Source organism: Festucalex cinctus, chromosome 9 (genome assembly GCF_051991245.1).
Source record: "Festucalex cinctus isolate MCC-2025b chromosome 9, RoL_Fcin_1.0, whole genome shotgun sequence".
Taxonomy (NCBI): Eukaryota; Metazoa; Chordata; class Actinopteri; order Syngnathiformes; family Syngnathidae; genus Festucalex; species Festucalex cinctus.
Genome location: NC_135419.1, coordinates 234,524 through 254,928, shown reverse-complemented (window position 1 = coordinate 254,928; position 20,405 = coordinate 234,524). Strand labels below are relative to the sequence as shown.

General features: G+C 40.7%; 3 protein-coding genes across 12 annotated transcripts in view; 2 read left to right on the top strand and 1 right to left on the bottom strand.

Annotated features, from left to right (window-relative positions):
- Nucleotides 1-384: 384 nt before the first annotated feature.
- ncbp1 (nuclear cap binding protein subunit 1) lies at nt 385-10,035 on the bottom strand. Its single transcript, XM_077531243.1, has 23 exons — nt 9,690-10,035; nt 8,451-8,539; nt 8,108-8,208; nt 7,864-8,020; nt 7,692-7,799; nt 7,504-7,625; nt 7,073-7,142; nt 6,756-6,971; nt 5,604-5,701; nt 4,578-4,641; nt 4,374-4,484; nt 3,929-3,993; nt 3,783-3,845; nt 3,620-3,694; nt 3,089-3,192; nt 2,882-3,004; nt 2,663-2,765; nt 1,955-2,048; nt 1,770-1,873; nt 1,580-1,697; nt 1,089-1,232; nt 785-898; nt 385-713 (listed from the first exon to the last, which is right to left on the bottom strand). Exons 1-23 carry the CDS (start codon nt 9,721-9,723, stop codon nt 600-602), a joined length of 2,391 nt encoding a protein of 796 aa, XP_077387369.1. The 5' UTR covers nt 9,724-10,035; the 3' UTR covers nt 385-599.
- On the top strand, nt 9,995-18,430 carry tstd2 (thiosulfate sulfurtransferase like domain containing 2). 8 transcript variants are annotated; one of them, XR_013284848.1, is made up of 11 exons: nt 10,129-10,524; nt 11,132-11,433; nt 11,506-11,614; nt 11,774-11,893; nt 12,457-12,562; nt 13,205-13,320; nt 13,392-13,550; nt 14,558-14,696; nt 14,785-15,008; nt 15,095-15,164; nt 18,383-18,430. XR_013284848.1 is itself a non-coding variant. In XM_077531251.1 (10 exons), exons 1-9 carry the CDS (start codon nt 10,396-10,398, stop codon nt 15,006-15,008), a joined length of 1,404 nt encoding a protein of 467 aa, XP_077387377.1. In that variant the 5' UTR covers nt 10,129-10,395; the 3' UTR covers nt 15,095-15,896. The 8 variants fall into 8 exon arrangements, 4 of the variants coding, with proteins under 4 accessions (XP_077387378.1, XP_077387377.1, XP_077387376.1 ...); XR_013284847.1 differs by lacking the exon at nt 18,383-18,430 and adding an exon at nt 15,516-15,896; XR_013284846.1 differs by lacking the exon at nt 18,383-18,430 and adding an exon at nt 15,516-15,896 and having other exon boundaries at nt 14,785-15,017.
- Nucleotides 14,860-20,405, top strand: part of fgfrl1a (fibroblast growth factor receptor like 1a) — a 33,994-nt gene continuing 28,448 nt past the window's right edge. Inside the window, exons 1-3 of one of the 3 annotated variants that reach the window (XM_077531247.1) lie at nt 14,955-15,008; nt 15,095-15,164; nt 18,383-18,474. In XM_077531247.1, coding sequence (XP_077387373.1) covers nt 18,411-18,474 — 64 coding nt within the window. In that variant the 5' untranslated portion in view covers nt 14,955-15,008; nt 15,095-15,164; nt 18,383-18,410. Of the gene's footprint in view, nt 15,009-15,094; nt 15,165-16,611; nt 16,827-18,382; nt 18,475-20,405 lie in introns of those variants that run through there. The other 2 variants (XM_077531246.1, XM_077531244.1) reach the window with 2 other exon arrangements.

Genomic DNA, 20,405 nt, shown 5'->3' with positions numbered 1-20,405 from the left:
AAAATGAAAGAAATACAGTATTGGCATACAGCAGTCCCGGTTTAGATGGTTTGAAATTGAAATTTGGGTCAAAATTGTATTCAAAATTGATGGAAACTAAAATATATACTTTTTATTACATTAATTTATCCACCTTTCATAGCATTTGGCTTGAAGATTTTGTTGAGCATAATTTGTAAAGTTTTATTGGAAAAATAATTGCCATTCAAACTGAACTACAATAAAATAATATTGGCAAAACTCTAATAATAGCCTCCACTGCATTTAGTAGTTAGCAATTTTGGTTAATATTTTTTCGATAAGGGTTTCTTAAAAATGAACAAACTATAAATGCTGTATTGCCATCATGTCACACTTGATGATCAAGAAAGTCAACACATCTGGTTGAAAGTAGTGGAGCTTTAATTCATATTCAATTCCACATAAAACAAATATATATATAAAAAAAAAAAAAAAGTTGAAGGTTCTTCCTGGACTTGGAGTCTATCTTTAAAAAACTAAAATACAACTGAAAAAGAACAGCATTTTTTGTTGTTGCTGTTGTTTGTTTCTTTTACTGGCTGAGTGGGATTGTTGACGCGAGAGCCGCAAAGGATTTTTCAGAGCTGAAGGGCGCAAAACTGCTGATAGACGGCCAGGATGTGGTGGTCCAGCTCGGCCGTGAACAGCAGGTTTTCCAACGTGCCCATGTACTGCTGGATGGTCACGTGGTGCTGGCGAACAAGGTCGGCGTGAGTCGAGTGCATTTTGCGCGGCGGCGCGCTGGCGCGGCGACGTGCGTTACCATGAGAAAGATCTGCTGCAGCCTCTCCACGCAGTTCTTGTACCACGGCGTGCTGACGTCGACGCTGCCCGTCTCGCAGCGGACCAGGTGCTCCGTCAACAGCATGATGAAGCGCTGCCGGGACACGGACAAAATTGCTGTTACCTTGTCCGAGATTGTTTTCTCAAAACATCACCTGAAGCGGCGAAACAAACGGGATGAGAAGCCAAGTTGTGAATTTGGAAAGGAACTTTTTTTGATGGCGCAACAGAAAAAAAGACAAATGCGATGACGACCACACAACAGCAATGTGAAAACGTTCCACCTGGAAGATGACGAGGAAGAGGTTCTTCTGCTCGCTCTGGGCCGACTCCACTTTCTCCTGAAGTCTGTCGATCTGCTCCTCCAGCTGACCCTCCTCATCCTCGCTGTTCTTCTCCATGTCCTCTTCGTCGGCGCTGTCCCTCGGCTGCCCCACGCAAGCAGTCACGCAGACCAAGTTGAAATCCAGACGCGCATTTTTTTTTTTTTTTTTTTTTTACCAGTTAGTGTGGACGTGGCCCCAACATCCCACTTGGCTCGTTTCCGTATTGAATGCGCAGACAATAAAGCTCAAGCTCTGACGTGCCAATTTTCCAGGATGTCCGTGTAACCGAGACTTCCATACAGCTACTACTGTACTACTTGCAACATCTCCACTTTGATTGGCCATCACAGATGTGCTGTTGCGCTACACATGCGCTTAACCTTCCCTGTCACAAATGTCCACATGTTGTGTTACTTGTCTACATGAAATGAAATGAAATGTCCACGTACCCTCTTATTTTGCTGCTTCTCCAACTTGTCCTTGGCCTCCTCCAGCTCCTTTTGGATCTTTTGGACATGTTTGTTCATCTTCCGGATGGTCGAGTGCAGAATCTCCCAAATGTAAAGTCTAGGGCAGGAGACAGAACTTGTACAAGTTCTCATTTGTGCAAGCGGACGAGGAAGTGGGCCAGGTGCGTACCTCGTGAACTCATGAGCCATGTCCTGAGAGAAAAGCCAGTTGGCCACAGCGGCGCAGTCCACAATTTGCGTGCGGATCATTTTGTCCACCAGCACGGCGATCATCTAAAAGGAGCCCAAAGTCGCAACAAGTGAGCCGGAAAGGTCGGCCGACACCCGCCGAGTGCCTCATGCAGGGTGTCCTACCTGCGGGTGGTTCTTCCACACCTGGTAGACCACTTTGAGAATGTGCAGTTTGCCCTCGTCACTCTCCGTCAGGTTCTTTAAGATCTCGTGAAACCTGCAGGGAAGAACAGCACGTCTATATTAGCAGGGGGGCGGGGTTTCCCCCCCATTAATACATTTTGGAAAATATAGAGAATACAGCTCCCCCACCAGAAAGTGCTTGTATCGCAAATGTGTGCTTAAAAGTCAAAGCGAAAAAACTGGAAAAGAAGCAAATGCTGTCACTCATATCTTAAAGCACCACCGTATATTACAATTTCAAGGCGGGGTCTTCCATTTTCACTCAGGAAAATGCACTATATAAGTACAGGATGTATACACATGAACTTCTCAACTCTGGGCTTCTGTTAATGTGTGGTGGTGATTTTTGCACAGCAAAAACTGCTGATTATATAAAAAAAGGAAAACCATTGTTCATTCGCAATGTTTAATAAAAACTTTGCTTTACGTCCCGGGGGGAGTCCACAAAATGAGAAATTTTCTCCTCAAATGAAGTCGTTGATTCACAAAAGTTTTCTGAATGTCATATTACAAATTTGGCCTTGAGTTTGAATTGAAACCGGATCAATGAGGTAACCAAAACATTAGGAAATGCTCACAGGAAGTAAACGGTCAAATTTTGAGCAAAATGTACTACTTAGCAAGTATCAAGTTCTGAGGTGAACTTACTTGCCAAGGGCGCTGAACGAGTGGCTGAAGGATTTGGCGGCCAGGTGAAGGAGCGTCTGCAGGAAGACGTCCACCTTAAGTGGGTTGAAGCTCTCACCTTCATCTGCCAGGAGAAGCAAAAAAAAAAATAATAATAGTCATATAATATTTACGTTCATAGACAAGCAGCTGACATGAATGGAAATTAGAGTTGAAGATGTTGAATCAACAACAACCAACCGTCGTCGTCGTCCTGGTTGGGGTTGGGCACGTCTTTGAGGATGGTGAGAATCTCCTCGTTGGACGCTCGGTTCTTGATGGCGTTGCAGACGGTGACTGAGACGGGGTAACCCGGCAACAATGCTGAGAAATTTGACAAAATGTCAGCTGCGAGTGAATCCGAATGGATCTTTTCTGCAATTTAGAAACCACGACAAAATGGCTTACAAGCGTTTTCGCTGGCGTATTTGTAAATGAAAATGGGCTCGGCTGGAATGAGGGCGGCGAAAGTGGGCGGGACAATTTCAACTATCCTCTGGTGGTAGGACAACCTGCATAACACACATCCGTTCACAGTTAACAACACGTGCCCTATATTATATTTGCATCACATTAATGTATGCACCACACAGGCAGTCCTGTAGTTATGAACATCCGGCTTAGGAACGTTTGCAGATATGAACGCTGACTGATGTCCATACAGTAAATGTTGTAAATGCGTGCCACATGATCAATTAGGGCAGTGTAGTTCCTCTTTCTGCCACAACCCCGCCAAGCAGCACCACTGCAAACGCACACCTCACCTGTCCATACGTCCGTCATGGCGTCTGTCCCTTCGCCCACTCTCCATGTGAACGCGCTCCAAGCGTGCATTTCCTTCCTATTTACATCGTTGACCTCGAGCGTAGCCCAATGACACCATTTCATAATGTTCCAAACACATCTCCTGCATTATAATTGACATTGACAATTCTATACCTCATACACTTCTCCAGAACCTCTTTGACGAATTGGGGTTTGGGTTTCTCGAGATCCAATGTCAAACAGTCAGCCCTTCACAAAAACAAAAACAAGAACAAGAACAAAGGCTCAATCCAGCCTGCTGTTTGTCAACAATTTCAAGTTTAAAAGCTTCGCTCACCAGTCGTCCCAGCTCCATCTAAACTGGAAGTTGCTCAAATGGTGGGAGAACCAGTTGACGAGTCTGGAAGCAGAAGACAGCCAAGGTGAGACGGGGAAAAATATGGGCGTGGCCCAGCCACGGCGGGACAAAGAGACTTCTACGACCTGTCGATGCAGGTGGTGTTCATGGTGTCCAGTCGCATGTAGAGCATCTCTGTGGCTTGGGCCAACTGAGGCACTCGGTTAAAGCAACATTCAACAAGCGGTCAGCATTTGGAGCGCCAGCATTCACGGTGCTAAATTTTCAAGCTTTTAGTTTTCACGGAATAAACAAGTATGAATCTGGGAAATGGAAATAAAGTGCCACTTTTTTAACCATAATAGAAATCTTCCTGTTTAATTTCAGACATGGGTCATTGATGTTTTGGGGCGTCCAATCATGACAACAAGCATAACAATATTTGAGCTATTTGGCCATTTTGCATCAAATCAACAAGTGAACCTTGAGTGCAATAGATTTAAAATCAGACATGATTCTTGCCCATATATGAGAACTGTTGAAAACTGAAATGAAAATAATTGAAATTTTCTCTAATATAGATGAGGATACGACTTGCGGTAGCGAGCCCGGCTGCAGTTTGCAAAGTTCGATCAGCAGTGACGTGTACAATACATCAATGTGAGGTGGAGAGGGCAGCTGAAAAAGTTCTCCAAAAATCACCTGAAGGCAAAAAATAAAATAAAAGAGAATTTAGTCAAACCTTTTTGGTACTTTTGTATGATTTCATCGAGCCTATCAAAGAAATAAGCGTACCTCCACAATGTGATAGTTGAGTGGGATCTTATTTTTGCCAGGGTAACTGAGCAACTGGGCGGCGCTGCAATGAAAACAAAAAGTAAAGGTTGTATGTGCGTACAGTGATGCCTTGACTTATGAGTAGAATTTGCTCTGTGACCAAGATTGTAATAAAAAAAACAACAACAAAAAAACTTGTACTTAAAATCATCTTTTCCCAATTGAAATAAAAAAGGGTTAAATCTCTCTGTCATCCCAATGAAAAACTTTTTATAGTGTTTTTCAACAAGAAGACTAGCAGTCTACAGCAGTCCTTTATAAAACCTTAAACTAAACTAAGCTGCTCTTTTGAACAACTTGGCCAATAATATCTTTACAATAGCCTTTTTAATTTGACCATTTATGACTGAAACATTTCCAATGGTCACAATGGGTACTCCTGTAAGCCACTGGCCAATAGTTTTCAGACTGGATTCGGTTTCAAATTTCCCGCCCTCTGTCTGAGGACGTGACGCCTAACCATCAACAGGTGGCAGTAGTGATTTCAAATGTAATTTCCTGCATTCAGTAGCTTCAAGTAAAACATAACGGCATGTAAAGAATTAGTTTGGACTTGTTCCTTCTGCAAGCGATGTGGTTTAGTTAAATATGCCATGTAATTCTCTTGATTTTAGGTTTCAACTTCAACAGGGAATGGCAGTAAATAGCTATCAGCAAGCGTTTCACATCCTTGTGAAGTTGACTGTCACAACTAGGCGCTCGTAACTCCAATTTTTGCTGGTAACTGAAGACACTCATATACATAATAAAAGATAAAAAAATAAAAAATAAAAAAATGTGGGTGGCACAGTGACTGACGGGTTAGCAAAGGACATTAGATCGTGTCCGGGCTTCTGCCTTCCTGGGTGGAGTTTGCATGTGCTGTTCATGGGCTGTGCAATGGCTCATAATTTGGAAAACTCACAAGTCTGGTCATTTGTAACACACACAACACATCATGCATAGAAAAAGTGTGTATAAGAAGAACTATATAAAGAGGTGTACCAAGTTCTACGTTCTCTCCAATGAGTCTTCATGATGCAGTGCAGGTTCTCTTCGATGACAAACCTCTCCACAGAATGACTGCCAGGCATGACTGGACCCTAATGGCAACATACAAGATAATATAAGATAGGAAACATAAATAATAATAAGCATTAGGGCTTGACAACTAAGACAGACAGGTACTGTTATAAATTCCGGGGAAAATGCATAATGTCTCTGTATTTTTTATTTTTTTTTATATATATGCACTACAGAATAAATTACCAGTAGAGCATGAAATGTTGTATGAAAAGTTGTTAAGTATTGTTCTTATTAGCTGGTGAGACTATTCGGTCACACTAATGAACTGTAGTTTAAAAGATTAAATGTCTTCTCTAGGATACTTATATTTTGGATTTAAAAATAAGTATTTAAGGCAGAGAGGTAGGCAAAATATGGCTCACTCCATTTTTTAATCCAGCCCACAGAGCATTATCAAGAGTCCTGTAATATCTGATGAATTAATTAAGCCACCCTGTCACCTAAAATAGGTTAATGAAAATTCATGGACTGTTCTTTAATTAATTTATCTGATTATCTATTGGTTAATTGATTTATTGTAAATAATTTTAAAAATAAAGAATTGTAATTTGTCACTGTAAGGTCGGTATCCTTACATTTCCAAAGTCAGTCACAACTTTTTCAGAAAAAAACAAAACAAAACAAAACCAAAAAACAAAAAAAAACACCATCTTGCTCAAGTTACCAAACACCACATCATAACTTACGTTTGTGGCTGACGGGCTTCTTTCCAATATCTTAGAAAAACAGGCCTAATCAAACGGATGTAGCGTATATGACCTATTTGCACTCGTGGTGGTCAAAATAATTTACATATCTTCAATGTTGAACCGCTAAAATGCCTTATTTGGAATTTTACACCTCGATGTCTCCTTTTTAATTGTTCACTAATTTCCTAACTGCTGCTTATTAAGAAGATAGTTGCATAAAAAAAAAAAAAAAAAAAAAAAAGTCAAAAGATGGCTCGTACCTCAAAAAACTCATAATTTCAGTCACTTGGATCTCAAGGCACTACTGTATTTGGACATATGGCACCCAAAACTCATTTGTAGTTCTCTCATAGCGCAGCAGTCACGTGCCGAAATGGCTTACCTCAGGTGCGTCGGTATAGTCGAACATGCGGAAGATAACACTGGGCATGGGGTACTGGGCATCGGGCATGTGTCCTGGCGGCGTGAACGGGGGCAGGTTGTGTTGTAGGGCCTCGCACAGTACGCTGTCGAAGGCGATGTACGGACGCAGGATATGACGCTCCTGCCAGCGGTCCTTCTTCAGCTTCTGGACCTGCGCCCAAAGGCAGTCCAGGTACTACCGGGACATATAGTCGGTGTTAGCGACGGGAAAAATTGATTTTTGGGGGAAAAGAGTTGGTTGCCTTTGTTGAAATTAGCTGAAATTTCTCATCTCACCTCCTCTTGAGGGTGGGGCTTCTCAGCACTCCACACCTGAAGCATGGGGAGATGAGCCTTCACTCGCCTCCTGAGAGCAGATGTCAGTGTATCGTGTTTACAACAGAAAGGAACATTCAAATTGCTGAAAACAGAAGATGTTTTAAAAATGGAACAGCCAGGGACACTGACAAAACAACAACTGACAAGAACTGTCACCCACATTTATTTAAAAAAAAAGAAAAGAAGTTAACCTTACGAGAATAGATTTTCAGCAATGAAGTTATATACGTTTCCCAGAAACAACAAAGTCTTCATCTTCATCAAAAACAGTTAACTTGTTGGTATGAAATACTTTTTAGAGAAAACTGGTAGTAATCCAATTTCTTTTAAGAAAAAACAGCTGCCATTTTGCAAGCCGTGAAGTGAGTTTTGTTCAAATCAAGTCCTACTTGAGGTAGCCTTCAATCTGGCTGAGGAGTCGGTCCATCTCCACGTCTTTCTTCTCATAGAGTTCCTTGCCCACCCACGGTAGGCAGGACAGCACCACGTACACAAACCAATCCGACCGAACCTTTGCACCCAAACAGACAAAAATCATTTGATGAACCCATCAACATGATAGCCGAAAAGAAAATACCTGTGGTACATCTTCCTCCTGCGTAACGCTGATAAAGTTCTCAAACATGGCCACCATGGATGGAGCAGCAATCACGTGGCAGTTGACCAAGTCGGACAGGAAGCGCACCTAAACGAGATGCGTTAATAGGACAAAAATGGCGCCAACGTGGTCACGTGTTGCGCTATTTTACCAAGTAAACGGCCTCATTGTACAGGTTGTTCTTCAGAGTCTCCTTCAGTTGCCGAATCATGGCTTCCACAAACTCGCCACCAAAGTTGTAGTTCCTGGCATTGAGGAGGCCCACCAGCGTAGTGTACACGGTCAGCTTTTCGGGGAGGAGGCGAGCCCTGTAGACGGGAAAAGACCCATGATGACATAGACTGTGTGTGTGTGTGTGCTTGTTGAGTATGTGTGAGACGTGTCATTTTACTTACACCGCACATAAAATGCGAAGGATTTTGTTCTTGTAGTTGGGAAGGTCAGCCTCCAACACGCCGGCGAGCCCCTCCAGGTTGCTTTCCAAAGACGACTTGCTCTGGCCAAACAGACATCACATTAACAGATATTACTGCAGTTTTACCACTCTTAATGTGTCCGCACAGGCATAAAATGGCTCACAAAATACATTTGTAAAATAATAATTGCACTCTGAGGGACATAAACTGGACGTTATTTGGGAGAGTATCTAATAAGGTTAATTGAATACAGCTAAATTTTGCAGAGCGTGTTGAAATATCCCCTTAATGCGCAACATGACTTTCAGTACAAAATAGTTACCTTTTCTCCCACATTGCATATCAAAGACTCCAAGCTGTCTTCAATCTCGGTGGGTTCGGAGGTTCTCCTCCTCTTATGATCCTGGCCTCCTGTTGGTTTCACATTGGAGGAGTCAAAAGGGATTTTTTTTTTTTTTTTTTTTTTTTAGCTTACAGGCATTCAAAACCACTAAGCCGTTGTTACTTGTGCCTCAGTGAAATTTTGTCCTAGTGTATTACATAAATGATACTATGCTTCTGCTTTGGGTTAGCCAATAAGCATTCACAGTGAACTGTTGAAGGAGCAAGGATGTAAACAACATTGCACATTACAATGTACACAAAAACAGTACATTCCATAGAAATTATTTTTACTATCAGATTTTATTCTTGATAAGTTATGTTTAAATGTATCTTTAATCAACTTAATTGCACCTTTATTTATTTTATGTATTAATTAATTTATTTTTAAATAATATAAATAAGTGGAAGAAGATGGATGGATGTATGGATGGATAATATAAATATCGACTAACTTGAAATACTTCGGTGATACATTTTTTTTTAGCCATATCACCCAGCTGGTGTTTATTTAATCTTTATATTTTTGACCAGGTTGACTTGTTCATAGTAGCATAAATCTATTATTAAAAAGGCAAACATTATGTGATAAACTAATCTAGTTCAGCCTACCAGAAGACCAGTTTGAGGGAGTTCAGTGTATTTGGGTTTTTAAATATAAGCAATTAATTACAGTATCGACCTTTCGGGGGTGGTGGAGGTCTACTATTTGTCACTCACCCAGGCAGGCGAGGGTTGACTGTAATTTACTGTCATACAAACCAAATTAATTCATTTTTGTAATTTTGATGTGGACATTTTATACATTGGCGCGATGACCAAAAGCTGACACATTATCTCACTGCTTATTTTAGGTTATACATAAAAAGACACATGGATAAATAAACCTATGATTGCCTCCTGCGCTACTCGGAGCTAATGCAAGAGCTAAAAACATTGCTCGCTAGTGAACAACGGCACAAACAGGTAAGCGTTGTGCCTACGCGAGAAAACTAGTGGACGCAATGAGAAGGAGAAATTATATTTTAGGCGTATTTCCTGTCATTTTGCTCTCATAGACAATTTGTGAATAAATGTGCAGTGGGGAGCAGAGTCACAACAAATCCAAGTGGCTACTTGCTACTAGCCGCAATTCATTTTTCCCCATGTGGAAATACGACTGCGTTAAAGTCAAATTTACCGTCATATGAGTCGCTATGTCGTCTCCTGGACATGTTTTAATCCGTCTTGTCGTTAGTAGTGAGCGGAGGGAGAGAAAACACACACACACAGAGAAATTAAAACTAAAACTGGGAAAGGCGCCTTTCGCGTATCAATTCAACTTGGAGGTGTGAGGCGATAATAGCTTAGCCTAACTTAGCTTAGTTTATTTTAGCCGGCCCATTCAAGTGTGGCACACTTCCGGTAGCGAGAGCGTGCAACTCGGCTCGGGTGCAACCGCCTTCCACCTTCTTTATTGTCAGTCCTGAGTGTCCATCTGCGGTGAGTTGCAAAAAAAAATAGCTAAATCTATATCGATGGCATCAGTTGTTTTTTACGTTAAGGTAAGGCATAAGATGTTTGTAAATTGAAAAATAGAAATCGTTAGCTGAGTGAGGCGCAACCACATTTTCCTTCCGACCTGACCTATTTATTAGGGTGAGCGTTTAAAAAAAAAACATTTCTTAAAGAATTGTTTGGTTTCCGTTTCTATGTGAATGACGCTATTTCGTAATAGTTTTTTTTTTTTTTTTTAAATAAATTAACAACATAGATGTAAAAGTTATTTGTCGGACCCATTCAAGTAAGACACGTGAGTGCAACTGCCTATTCTGTCCGCCCTGCCCAGTCGGAGCTTGTTTGTTTATGGACGAGCGAAAACACAAGCTTAGCCGCTAATAATAAACATGAGTTCGGTGTGCTTCGAGTTTCAAGACTGCGAACTAGGTAACGCGTGCTCGCCTAATAACACATTTAAAGAGGAGAAACAGCTCTCTGCGTCGCTCAGAAGGTGCTACAATTTCAACAAGAGGAAGGTGAGTAGAGAAACTCGCATTCTATTCTCATACTGTATGAGCAAATAAGTCGTATCGTATCATGTCTTAACTTCAAGCAAGTCCCAAGATACTGCGACAAAAAAGCAAAAAGTTAAGTCGAGTCCACACTCAATTTCAAGCAAGTCCAATCAAGTCATGGCCCATGTGGAAAAAAATAATGCATCAAATCATACAATCTTGTCATTGATTACTCAACATTAATTATTTGTACATTAGCTACTTTGCACTCACTCCGAATCTGCACTTGTGTTGCTAACTCTAAACTTTGGATTATAGAAGCATTTTAACTCGATAAACATAGGGGGAAAAAATGTAGCAGTAAACTGCAAGTAATTGATGTTACATGTATCACTTAAACATACTTACTTGACACAAATTACTACTTTCCATGAAGCCAGAGTGGTATCACTTCAACATTCTTTGACACCAATTACTACTTTTCCGACTAGCCAGAGTGTTCTACCATCTTTTGGAGGGTAATTTCCACAGAAATAGACTTGAACTGTGAACTTTGAATAGGTGCAGATTTACTGTACAAGTGTACATTGTAGTCGTCAAAGAGCTAATGTCTCTTGTTCTTTTTCAGTCCTTCTCTGCCTTCGTGGCATCCAAGCAGGAAGCAAGTCCCGAGGTGGGGGAGAGTCCATCCTGGTTCTGCTGTGGTCGCACCTTTGCTGAGCATGCTGCCATTCACCAGCATGTCGCCAGGACACACATCGGCGAAATCCAACAGCTGGCATGGGCGCAGTTCGACCACACGCTTAGGCAACAGCAAGAGGAAGAGGAAGAGGATGAGGATGACTCCAAACTGAGTGATGAATGCTCGTCTGTGGATTTCTCCGCGTGGATGCCAGACGTTAGTCACATCCTGGAGGAGCAGCTTGAGAAGTAGCCACATTTTCAGTCACTTTAGAAGCAAATTTTGACTCAGTTTAACGCCATTCTTCCTCTTTTGCTCAGGGGCCCTGGCAAAGTTCTGCTTTACTATCGTTACTGCTCCGTCACGGAGCCACACATTGTCTGTGCTTGGCAGAGAGCTTTATGCCAACGCCTCCATCTAACCGGCAAGGTATGCAGCTATCTGGAGTAGATGGTACATGCAATGGCAGGACGCTAAAGTGGATTTTCAGAAATCATTGCTTTACTTGAGTATTTGTTCTTTTGATGAAGCTTGAATTTCCACCTCTGGCGAAATGGTCCATAAAACCAAATGAGTGTTGTCATTCAGGTGAGGGTGGCCACAGAGGGCATCAACGGAACAGTGGGGGGCACCCACATCGCTACTGAGCTCTATGTGGATGCAATGTGCTCGCATCCTCTTTTCTACATGGACAAAGAGGATTTTAAGGTATGTTGTTTGTGTGAGATTCATTTCTTTGGCGATGAGAAAAAAAATACAGTATATGATTGTGAGTACTGTTACATTGCTGCAGACACAGCTACAGAGATGCTAATCATTACCTGTTAGCATTAGCCTTAAGTTAGTAAACCAAAAGCTATGTGGTTGTTTTAAATAAAATAATAATAAAATCATATATATATATATATATATATATATATATATATATATATAGTAAACTTAAACTGAGAGTGACAATGAATAGCTTGACATCTCTATTTCTTTCTTCTTCTTCTTTTTTTTTTTTCCTGACTCTGCCACCATACAGAGCTCGTAACTCAAGTTTAAAGTGACAATTCAGAGCAAAAAAACTAAATAAATAATCTGAGTGTTGGCTCCTATCTCAAAGAACTCGTAAGTCGCGTTACTTGTGACTCAAGGTTGCCGCTCCATTTGGCCGCAATGCAAGTGGACTTGAGCAGCCTAAACTGCTCGAAAATTGCTCTCTGTAGGATGAAAATTGAAAATTGTTCTTCTTTTGTTAATGCATCACCATCTGTGTGTGATATCAGACAAGCGATGGCGGTCCAGAGTGTTTTACTGATCTGAAGGTGGGGGTCTTTAAGGAAATCGTCCCGATGGGATTAGATCCTGACGTCCTCTCCTACCAACTGGCAGGTACCATTAATGGTTAATGTGATTAAATCATGTATAAGAAATTTGACGTCTGCATTTGAGCCATGGCATCAAATACACATTATTATTGGAACAGCCACACACTGAAGCAGGGGGGGCACTCAAGTACCCAAAGTCTTGGCCTATCGGTTATCCAGCGTGCAAAGTTCAATTGTACATAGCATTTAAAAAAAAAGCATTTACAAATCATTATAATGCGATATTCTATATGATAAAGGACTAAGGGGCATATTCGCTAAGAATGCGCTGCGTCCGGTAATAGCGCCAAATATTGCACCACAACTGCACCCGCAGATCTTGTCGATCTTTCAGCTTTATGAGATCGTCAGCACTTAACGATCCTTAACGATCTAATATCGTCATATCGCCCACCCTTACGCGCAAATAACACCGGCGCACTGTGACGCAGTCTGTTTGGCCGCGCACTTAGTGACGGATTTCGCCATCTGCACGTGTTTACTGAATTAGGCGCTCCCAGATTGCTCCATTTTTGCCGGTTAGCGCGGTGCAAAGGCGATGCAAACCTTTAGAGAATATGCCCTAAGTGTTTTTTTTTGTTTTGTTTTTAATTCCAAGTCAAACTTGTATAAAGCAGTCATGTGTTGCACCTGTTTTTTTGCTCAGGAGTTCATCTGGAGCCTGAGGAGTTTCACAAAGAGGTGGAAGCCTTGTTGGCCAAAGGGGATTCACACAACGACGCGGTCCTGCTGGACTGCCGCAACTTTTACGAGAGTAAAATTGTATGTAACAATCTCCATTTAACGATTACGCCACTTGTGCGCCTTGATTAAAACAAGTCTTCCGCCATCAGGGTCAGTTCTTGCGTTGTCTAGCCCCCGACATCCGCAAGTTCAGCTACTTCCCGGACTATGTGGACCACAACCTGGAGCTCTTCAGAGACAAGAAGGTGCTCATGTACTGCACCGGAGGCATCCGCTGCGAGCGAGGATCTGCTTACCTCCGCTCGAAGGTGAGTTATTTTCTTTTTATTTGTAATTATGGAATGACATGAGTTCGGCAAGTACAAGTTTGATGGTTTAACGTGCTTTTAAAGTCAGTCACAAGTCATGACCTTTTACTTTTCTTCTTTGAGGGGACTCCAAAGCAGACGACATCTTACTGTAATATGATTGGCTGCTTACAGAAATGGAAGGGGAGTCGGTAGGGAGGAAGATGAGAGACAGAAACTGCGCAAACTCCAACATACTTGCTGTACTGGACATGGATGCCTTTTTGCCTTTATGTTGATTAACTTGCAATGTCCTAAAAAACAAGCATGGTGTCACCAGGTACTAGTTAGCGTCCACAGAAGAATTTAAGCAGAAGAAGAATGTTAATCTTTGTATTTATCTTATTTAAAAATAGACTATTGACTTCAGTTAGAAAAATCTTTTTTTTTTTTTTTTACTTAAATTGTTTTTAAAAGCTGTATTTTACAGCTGTAATTTTAACACTGTGATATTTTTGCTCACAGTTATTATGTGATGCCTGGTCATGAATGAACTCACCAAATTGTGTTATACCACTGATGTTCTACCAGGGGTCTACATCATCGTAGATGTACGATAGAACGATTTGACGCCACATTATAAATTCAGACAGATTGGGTTGTTTAGCTGCAAAAACATGATTTGAAATATTTTCTGAATATTGATTTATTATGCTAGGAATTATTTTAGGATTGTAATGTTATAATCCACACTTTTAATATATATATATATATATATATATTTTTTTTTTTTTTCATTTGATTTTTTTTTTTTATTATTGTAATTTCCCAATATTCAAATTCATTGAAATGATTAGTTTCCATCAAGCATTTGTTGTGGTGTAATGGCTTTCGAGGGTTTAAAAAAATAAAAATAAATAAATAAAAAACTAACTTTTGGTTTTTCACAGGTGCACTGGTGGAGGTATGCTGATTTGTGTGGTTTAAAAAACAAAATACAATATATAGTATCGTTTTACTATTTGTAGAACGTGTGCAAAGAAGTTTACCAACTGAAAGGTGGAATCCACAAATATCTGGAACGCTTCCCGGACGGTTTTTACCGCGGGAAGCTCTTTGTTTTCGACGAGCGCTACGCCATCTCCTCCAATGATGACGTCATCGCCGGTGAGCGAAACTCTACTCTCCCTCCCCCCAAACCTCCGTTTCCCTCCCCAGGCCCACTTCATGACTCTGAACCCGAATCGGTTTTTAGCTTGCAGGTACTGCGGACGCCCCTGGGATCGCTACCAGCTGTGCACCACCCGCTTCTGCTGCCAGCTGGTGCTCTCCTGTCCCACTTGCCGCTCTGAGGGACACACCGCCTGCTGCCCCGGCTGCTTTAGCGCCGGCGCGCGGCGCAAAGAAGAGTGCGAGTGCACCGACGGACGTCCCAGGATCCCTCAAGACGTGAATCATGAGGATGGGCCACTTCATTAGGTACACTAGGTAGAAGACAGTACGTTTGGCAATTGTTTTTGCCCTTGTCGTATGGTCAAATGAGGTGACCACAATATTTGGAACAGGTATTGGTGTGACGGAGTGCACTTCAAACTACAACCGTCCCCTTTCATGAAAGCATTACAGCACTCTGTGGTGGGTACAAATACATTGCTACTGTACTTAAGTAGATTTTTAGGTATCTGGACTAGGGATATTCAGGTATAAGTAGGTCGGAGGTGCTGTTGGACTTGTTAATCAACACGGTTATGAAATGAGTAACAAAATAAATACATTCTTCAGCGAAATCCTGCGTGAGTTCAGCTTGGTGTATTAATACGTGTATCATAAGGATAATCTCACAGCATAGATTTCTTCAGGTTAAGGTATCAGTTATTTACAATCCGCCTAATTTGCTGTCACTGTTAAATTAATATTTGAATATGTTGGTATTATTTTAAATTGTCAATGATTTTATTTAATGCCCCCTGGCAATTTCACTTTCAGTCATCCAGTAGTGTTCGAGGAGTGTCGTGTCGCCAATACCATCTTGAACTTTCCTCGCTATGGGATCGTGAAGGAAATCGGTGTTATCGAAGTTGCACTTCTACTTTTACCAAAGCGGAGCGTTTTTGCCGTTGTAATCCAAGATTATCTTGCATCTGATTGGGTATGTGTACCGAATGAGGTGGCCTGTGAGCTTAACGTGGATAAAAAGGGCTTTTTGTTGTATACGTTTGTTCCCTTTGATCTATTTTATTATTAAAAGATTGCTTTTGGATGTACAATTGAGCCTTTGAATGGAGAAAATATGTCTCGAGTGCTTTATACAAGTAGAATGTAAGCGTGAAATAAATTGAAAGGTGGTGGTGATGATTCATTATTCAATTTTTGTCCTGTTTCAAAGCCTGTTTAGTAAAATCCCGGAAGGACAAAAAAAAACAATCCACATTGTCTTTTGCTGTTTCTATAAGCGGTTAAAAATAATTGAAAGTGGAGTTTTGTGAGAAATATGGATTTTATTTTGAGCCCATTGCACAGCCATAACAGAAATGTCATTTCTGTCTTATGACAGACAGATGGCGATATTTGCCTGTTGTCCGTTCACAATAGCTTGAAAACAGCCAGTGATGTTCACAAATGTCATAATGCATCGTGAAAAAAATAAAGATCCACCCTGTATTTTATTATGTATCTAAAATAAATTGCAAAATTATACAATTTGTGGTTTCTGCTTAGGAACAGTGATGTTGTTACTACGTTTAGTTTACTTAGTAGTTAATGAAACTAATTTAAAAAAAAATCATTTCAAAGCTACTTGTTTTTTATTTATTTATTTTTTTTCTCTTCTTGTTATTTTTAATCCTAATACAGTCATTGCATTTCGTCATTTGACGACTGTCGCATTGAACGGGCTCCAAATTTTTCTCCCGACGCGCCCGCCCTCTAATTGGTCAGCGCGCTGATTGGCCTCGCCTTTCATTGGCTGAAAGTTCCGTGTGTGGGCGGGGACGCTCCGTCCACTCATCCAGGGAAACCTTCTGCTTTCCTGCCTGCGGCTCAAAGTTTGAAGACGCCGAGTGGAGCACCCGGGGCGCTTTTTTAAATGTAGTATTTCCCCCCCCCACTTTGCGTTTTGTTTTATTTCTGCTCTAAAGATCGTTGCTACTGCCAATGCTCGGTATATTTCCAGGAAAGAGGCGCATCAGACTGCTGGATTAAGCCATTGATGTCATATTCTATCCATTTTTTTTTTTTTTTTTTTGGGTGGATTAGCTAGTTTAATCATCTAATGGCTGGTGGACATATTTTTAAAAAGTAAGTGCCATTATACATACACCTAATTAAAGTTTGTAGTGTCAAGTCTTAATATTTTTTCTTGAGTGTAAAATCTTATTTTCAAACAGGTGGCCTACTTAATAAGTCTTATTACAATCCGTAATTAGTAGTAACATTGATTAATTAATTCCTAAAATGACGTCATAGTCTTGCTGTGTTGATATTTAATGAGGAAACGTGAAATGAGTCGTAACGTTAAAAGTTACAAAAATAGGATTAGTTTGTGTCTTTATAATCGATTGATGTGGCAGGTTTTCACCGTTGCGTCAAACAGTAGTAGGCTATGCTATTTTAATTAATTCAAGACTTTCATTGCAATATATCAATAGATTAAAAAAAAAATTCTAAAAGTCACCCATACCAGATGGGCTGACGTCATAAATAATATACAATGTAAAAATTACAGATGATTTTTAATAGGTGGCACACTTATATAGTCATATTACAGTTTATATTATTTATTATTACAGTTTTTATTATGTATTTATATATGATTTTTCTTTTCTTAATGAATTGACATGAAATCTCTGCTGGGACTGAGGTGTCATTCAGTGCCAAGCAGAGTTGTGAAATTCGAGCTACAAAAATGGGATTTTCTTCAAAGCTGTCAGATGTATGATCGATCGCATTTGGAGTTTATCTTTAAAAGGTGGCATTAAGAATAGATCCCGTCAGATACTGAAAACGGACCTTTTGCATGTGAATTATGACCAATGTGGCAGATTTCCACTAAATACTCCATTTAATGAGCAGCAATAAAACCACTCTCCTTAAACTGTATCCGTGTAATCCTTCTAAAGTAGTTAGATAAGAAGCCCAATCACGGGGAAAGGAGACACACTGGACAGGTGGATGTCATAAATCTCTCTATAAATAATAAATGTTGTTGTAGGATATGTCAATTGAGTTTTGACAGGTTTATCGACCCGCCGTCCGTGTGATTTGCTCTCAAAGCTCTGGAAATGACGAGAGACGTGTCCTGACCGTCCTCTTACTTTATTTTCAACCACTGAATGTTTGTCCATCAAGGAGTGTCAAGGCCAAACTGAATTGACAACCAGTGGAGAATAAAATGAGAAAAATCTGTTTGATGACAATAAAAATCAATGGTATGGAATAAATAAACTGGGAATGCTATGAGAAAAAACACATGTGCAATAAAAAGTAATGAATAGACATGAATAAAGTTACAACAGTATGATCAAGATATGATGAAAAAACCATGAGAATAAAGTAATAGAAGTAAAAGAAAAACCCTTAATATTTCAATAACAAGTAATGCTAAAAGAATAAAGATGTAACGTTACAGGTCTAAAATCAAAGCATTAAGAGTGAAAGTAACAATACTACAATAAAAAGTAAAGCAGCGAGAATAGTATCACAATTTAGTTAGTGTACTGTAAAAAATAATAATAATAATAAACCACAAACAAGCTTGAAAATGACAACGAGTAAAGGATTGAATGATTAAAATGCACATCCAAACTTCCCAAATAGCTGATAGTCATTGACAACAATAACTATTTTTCTTCTAGGCTGAAGACGTCTTGTAAAACCTCTGTGATGACGTCACTGTTCTTCCACCTGCTGCTGCTGGAGTCCATCTTGATGTGCAGTGCGGCCAGAGGTCAGTGAAGTTCAGCAAATGCGGGCTGCGTCCCAATATTTTTGCGTCACTATGTCGTACGGTTTACGTGACTCTCCATGTGTGGTCTTGTTAGCTGAAGGTGGGTGGGCAGCAAAGACGCTGCAGCTGCGCTTCTCAAACCGGGGGGCCCGGATCCCGTCACAAGGGGGATTCTCAAAATCATTTCAAATCAATTACTTTGGTCATTTTCAAAAGTGCAGACTGAGTGTTTATATGGGGACTGGCAATTTTGAAAATGATCACGCTCGGCTAGTGTGTTCCTTGTTCTTAGTAAGAATAAAATTCACTAGTCGCTTAAAAAAAAAAACAGTCAGTAGGGGGTCAGAGAAGGTTAAACTTTAACATAAAAATATTCGGACCCAAAATGGTGAGAAGCCCTGAGTTAAACACCAAACAAGGGTGCACCGTGCAGATGAGCGGACTCAAACCATTGACGGAAGCCGCTAGTGGTGCTTTTTCTCGCCACAGCGAAGGGACATTCAGCCAGGCGGCGTGCGGCCACGGGACCAAAAGTAAACACGGGCCGGAGATGGATGAGTAGATCAGATGAGGCTGTCCGGGATGTTTGCTGGACATTTCCTCCTCCTCCTCCTTCGTGGAAGGCAGGCAGGAAGTGACGCTGGAAGCCAGGAAGCACGCAGAACGGCGGGAGAAAACAAACAAGGGGCCAAATGAGCAGGAAAGCCCCTTTCGCACTGACCGTCTCAGCTGCTTGCTGTCCAATTTGGAAGGGAATTTGCCCGCTTCTGACGTAAGCTGGCTTTTCCCTGGCTCAAATTAAGCCAGAGGTGGCGCCGTTCTGATCAGAACACGTTTTCTGGGGAGTATTTACAAGCTTTATATTGTTCATTAACAATGTCTTTTTCTTCCAAATCGCTTTTTAAATCATAGCAGAATAGAAATGAAACGACAGGGCCAATGTAGGCAGACATGGTCAGCACGAGGTCGCCCATTTACGTGGCAGGCAAAATGCTTATTAAAATGTGTTGAGCAGAAAGGGGAAATGGAAAGCACATCATTGTTTGAAATTCCACTCCAAATTCGTGCTCTTGCTCCACAGCCTTTCAAATCAATAAGCATCTTGCTTTGAATGTGAATAGCGGTAGCAAATGGCATTCGATTTTAGGAGTCCAAATTGTGTCACAGACATTTGGACAGCAGCTGCGGAGATCCAAAAGGCCAACATTTGCTTTTGACATTAGAACTTAACGAGAACAAGTTTGCCTCCTTTTGAAGTTTGCTGCTGTTTTGCTGACTTACATTTGACGAGACAGAGAACCTTTGATGTTGAATTCAACTGATATTTTGGGAGGGCTGGTATGTCAACTATCAGCATTAGCATTAGTGTTGGATCCTGTATGTTGACACACATTTTCCCAAAAAAGAAAGGAGTGGTTCTATTCCATTTTTTATTTTATTTTTTACACACTAAAATGAAACATTTCACACAGTTGCCGAAGTTTACACACAAGGAGCAAATCACTTGTCCCGAGTTGCACAACAATAGGCACAGACTCACTATTTCACACTTTTGGCACACAGTGATTTGCACACGTTTTCATAGCTTGGACGCAGATAAGGATTGTGACGTTACTTCCTGGTCATTACAAAGCACCGGCTTGCCAATGACCACACGCATCGACATATTGGATATTCACATCCACAAGTGTGGGAGCACGCATGTGCTTAATTGAAAATACTTCATGCAGTTATTTTTATTTGTCTAACTGTAGTAAGAAAAACTATTCTGTTCTGATGTGTATTGTTGCGATATGTTACTGGAGCTGAGTATGGTAAGAAATCCAACATTTCAGTCTGCAATTTGTGTCATTTGTAGTCCTTTTGCAACAGTTTGCAAGTTAGCAAGAGAATGTCATTTGAACGCAAACTGCAAGAAGTAACACTTCTCT

Bases quoted from the DNA above. Each gene is read 5' to 3' on its own strand.
- tstd2 (XM_077531251.1), top strand. From the start codon at position 10,396: ATGAGTTCGGTGTGCTTCGAGTTTCAAGACTGCGAACTAGGTAACGCG. The intron at 11,894-12,456 runs GTATGTTGTTTG...GTGTGATATCAG, and splicing joins TGGACAAAGAGGATTTTAAG to ACAAGCGATGGCGGTCCAGA. The intron at 13,551-14,557 runs GTGAGTTATTTT...TACTATTTGTAG, and splicing joins CTGCTTACCTCCGCTCGAAG to AACGTGTGCAAAGAAGTTTA.
- ncbp1 (XM_077531243.1), bottom strand. From the start codon at position 9,723: ATGTCCAGGAGACGACATAGCGACTCATATGACG. The intron at 3,005-3,088 runs GTAAGCCATTTT...CAAATTTCTCAG, and splicing joins ATACGCCAGCGAAAACGCTT to CATTGTTGCCGGGTTACCCC. The intron at 1,233-1,579 runs GTACGTGGACAT...TGCGTGGGGCAG, and splicing joins AGAAGCAGCAAAATAAGAGG to CCGAGGGACAGCGCCGACGA.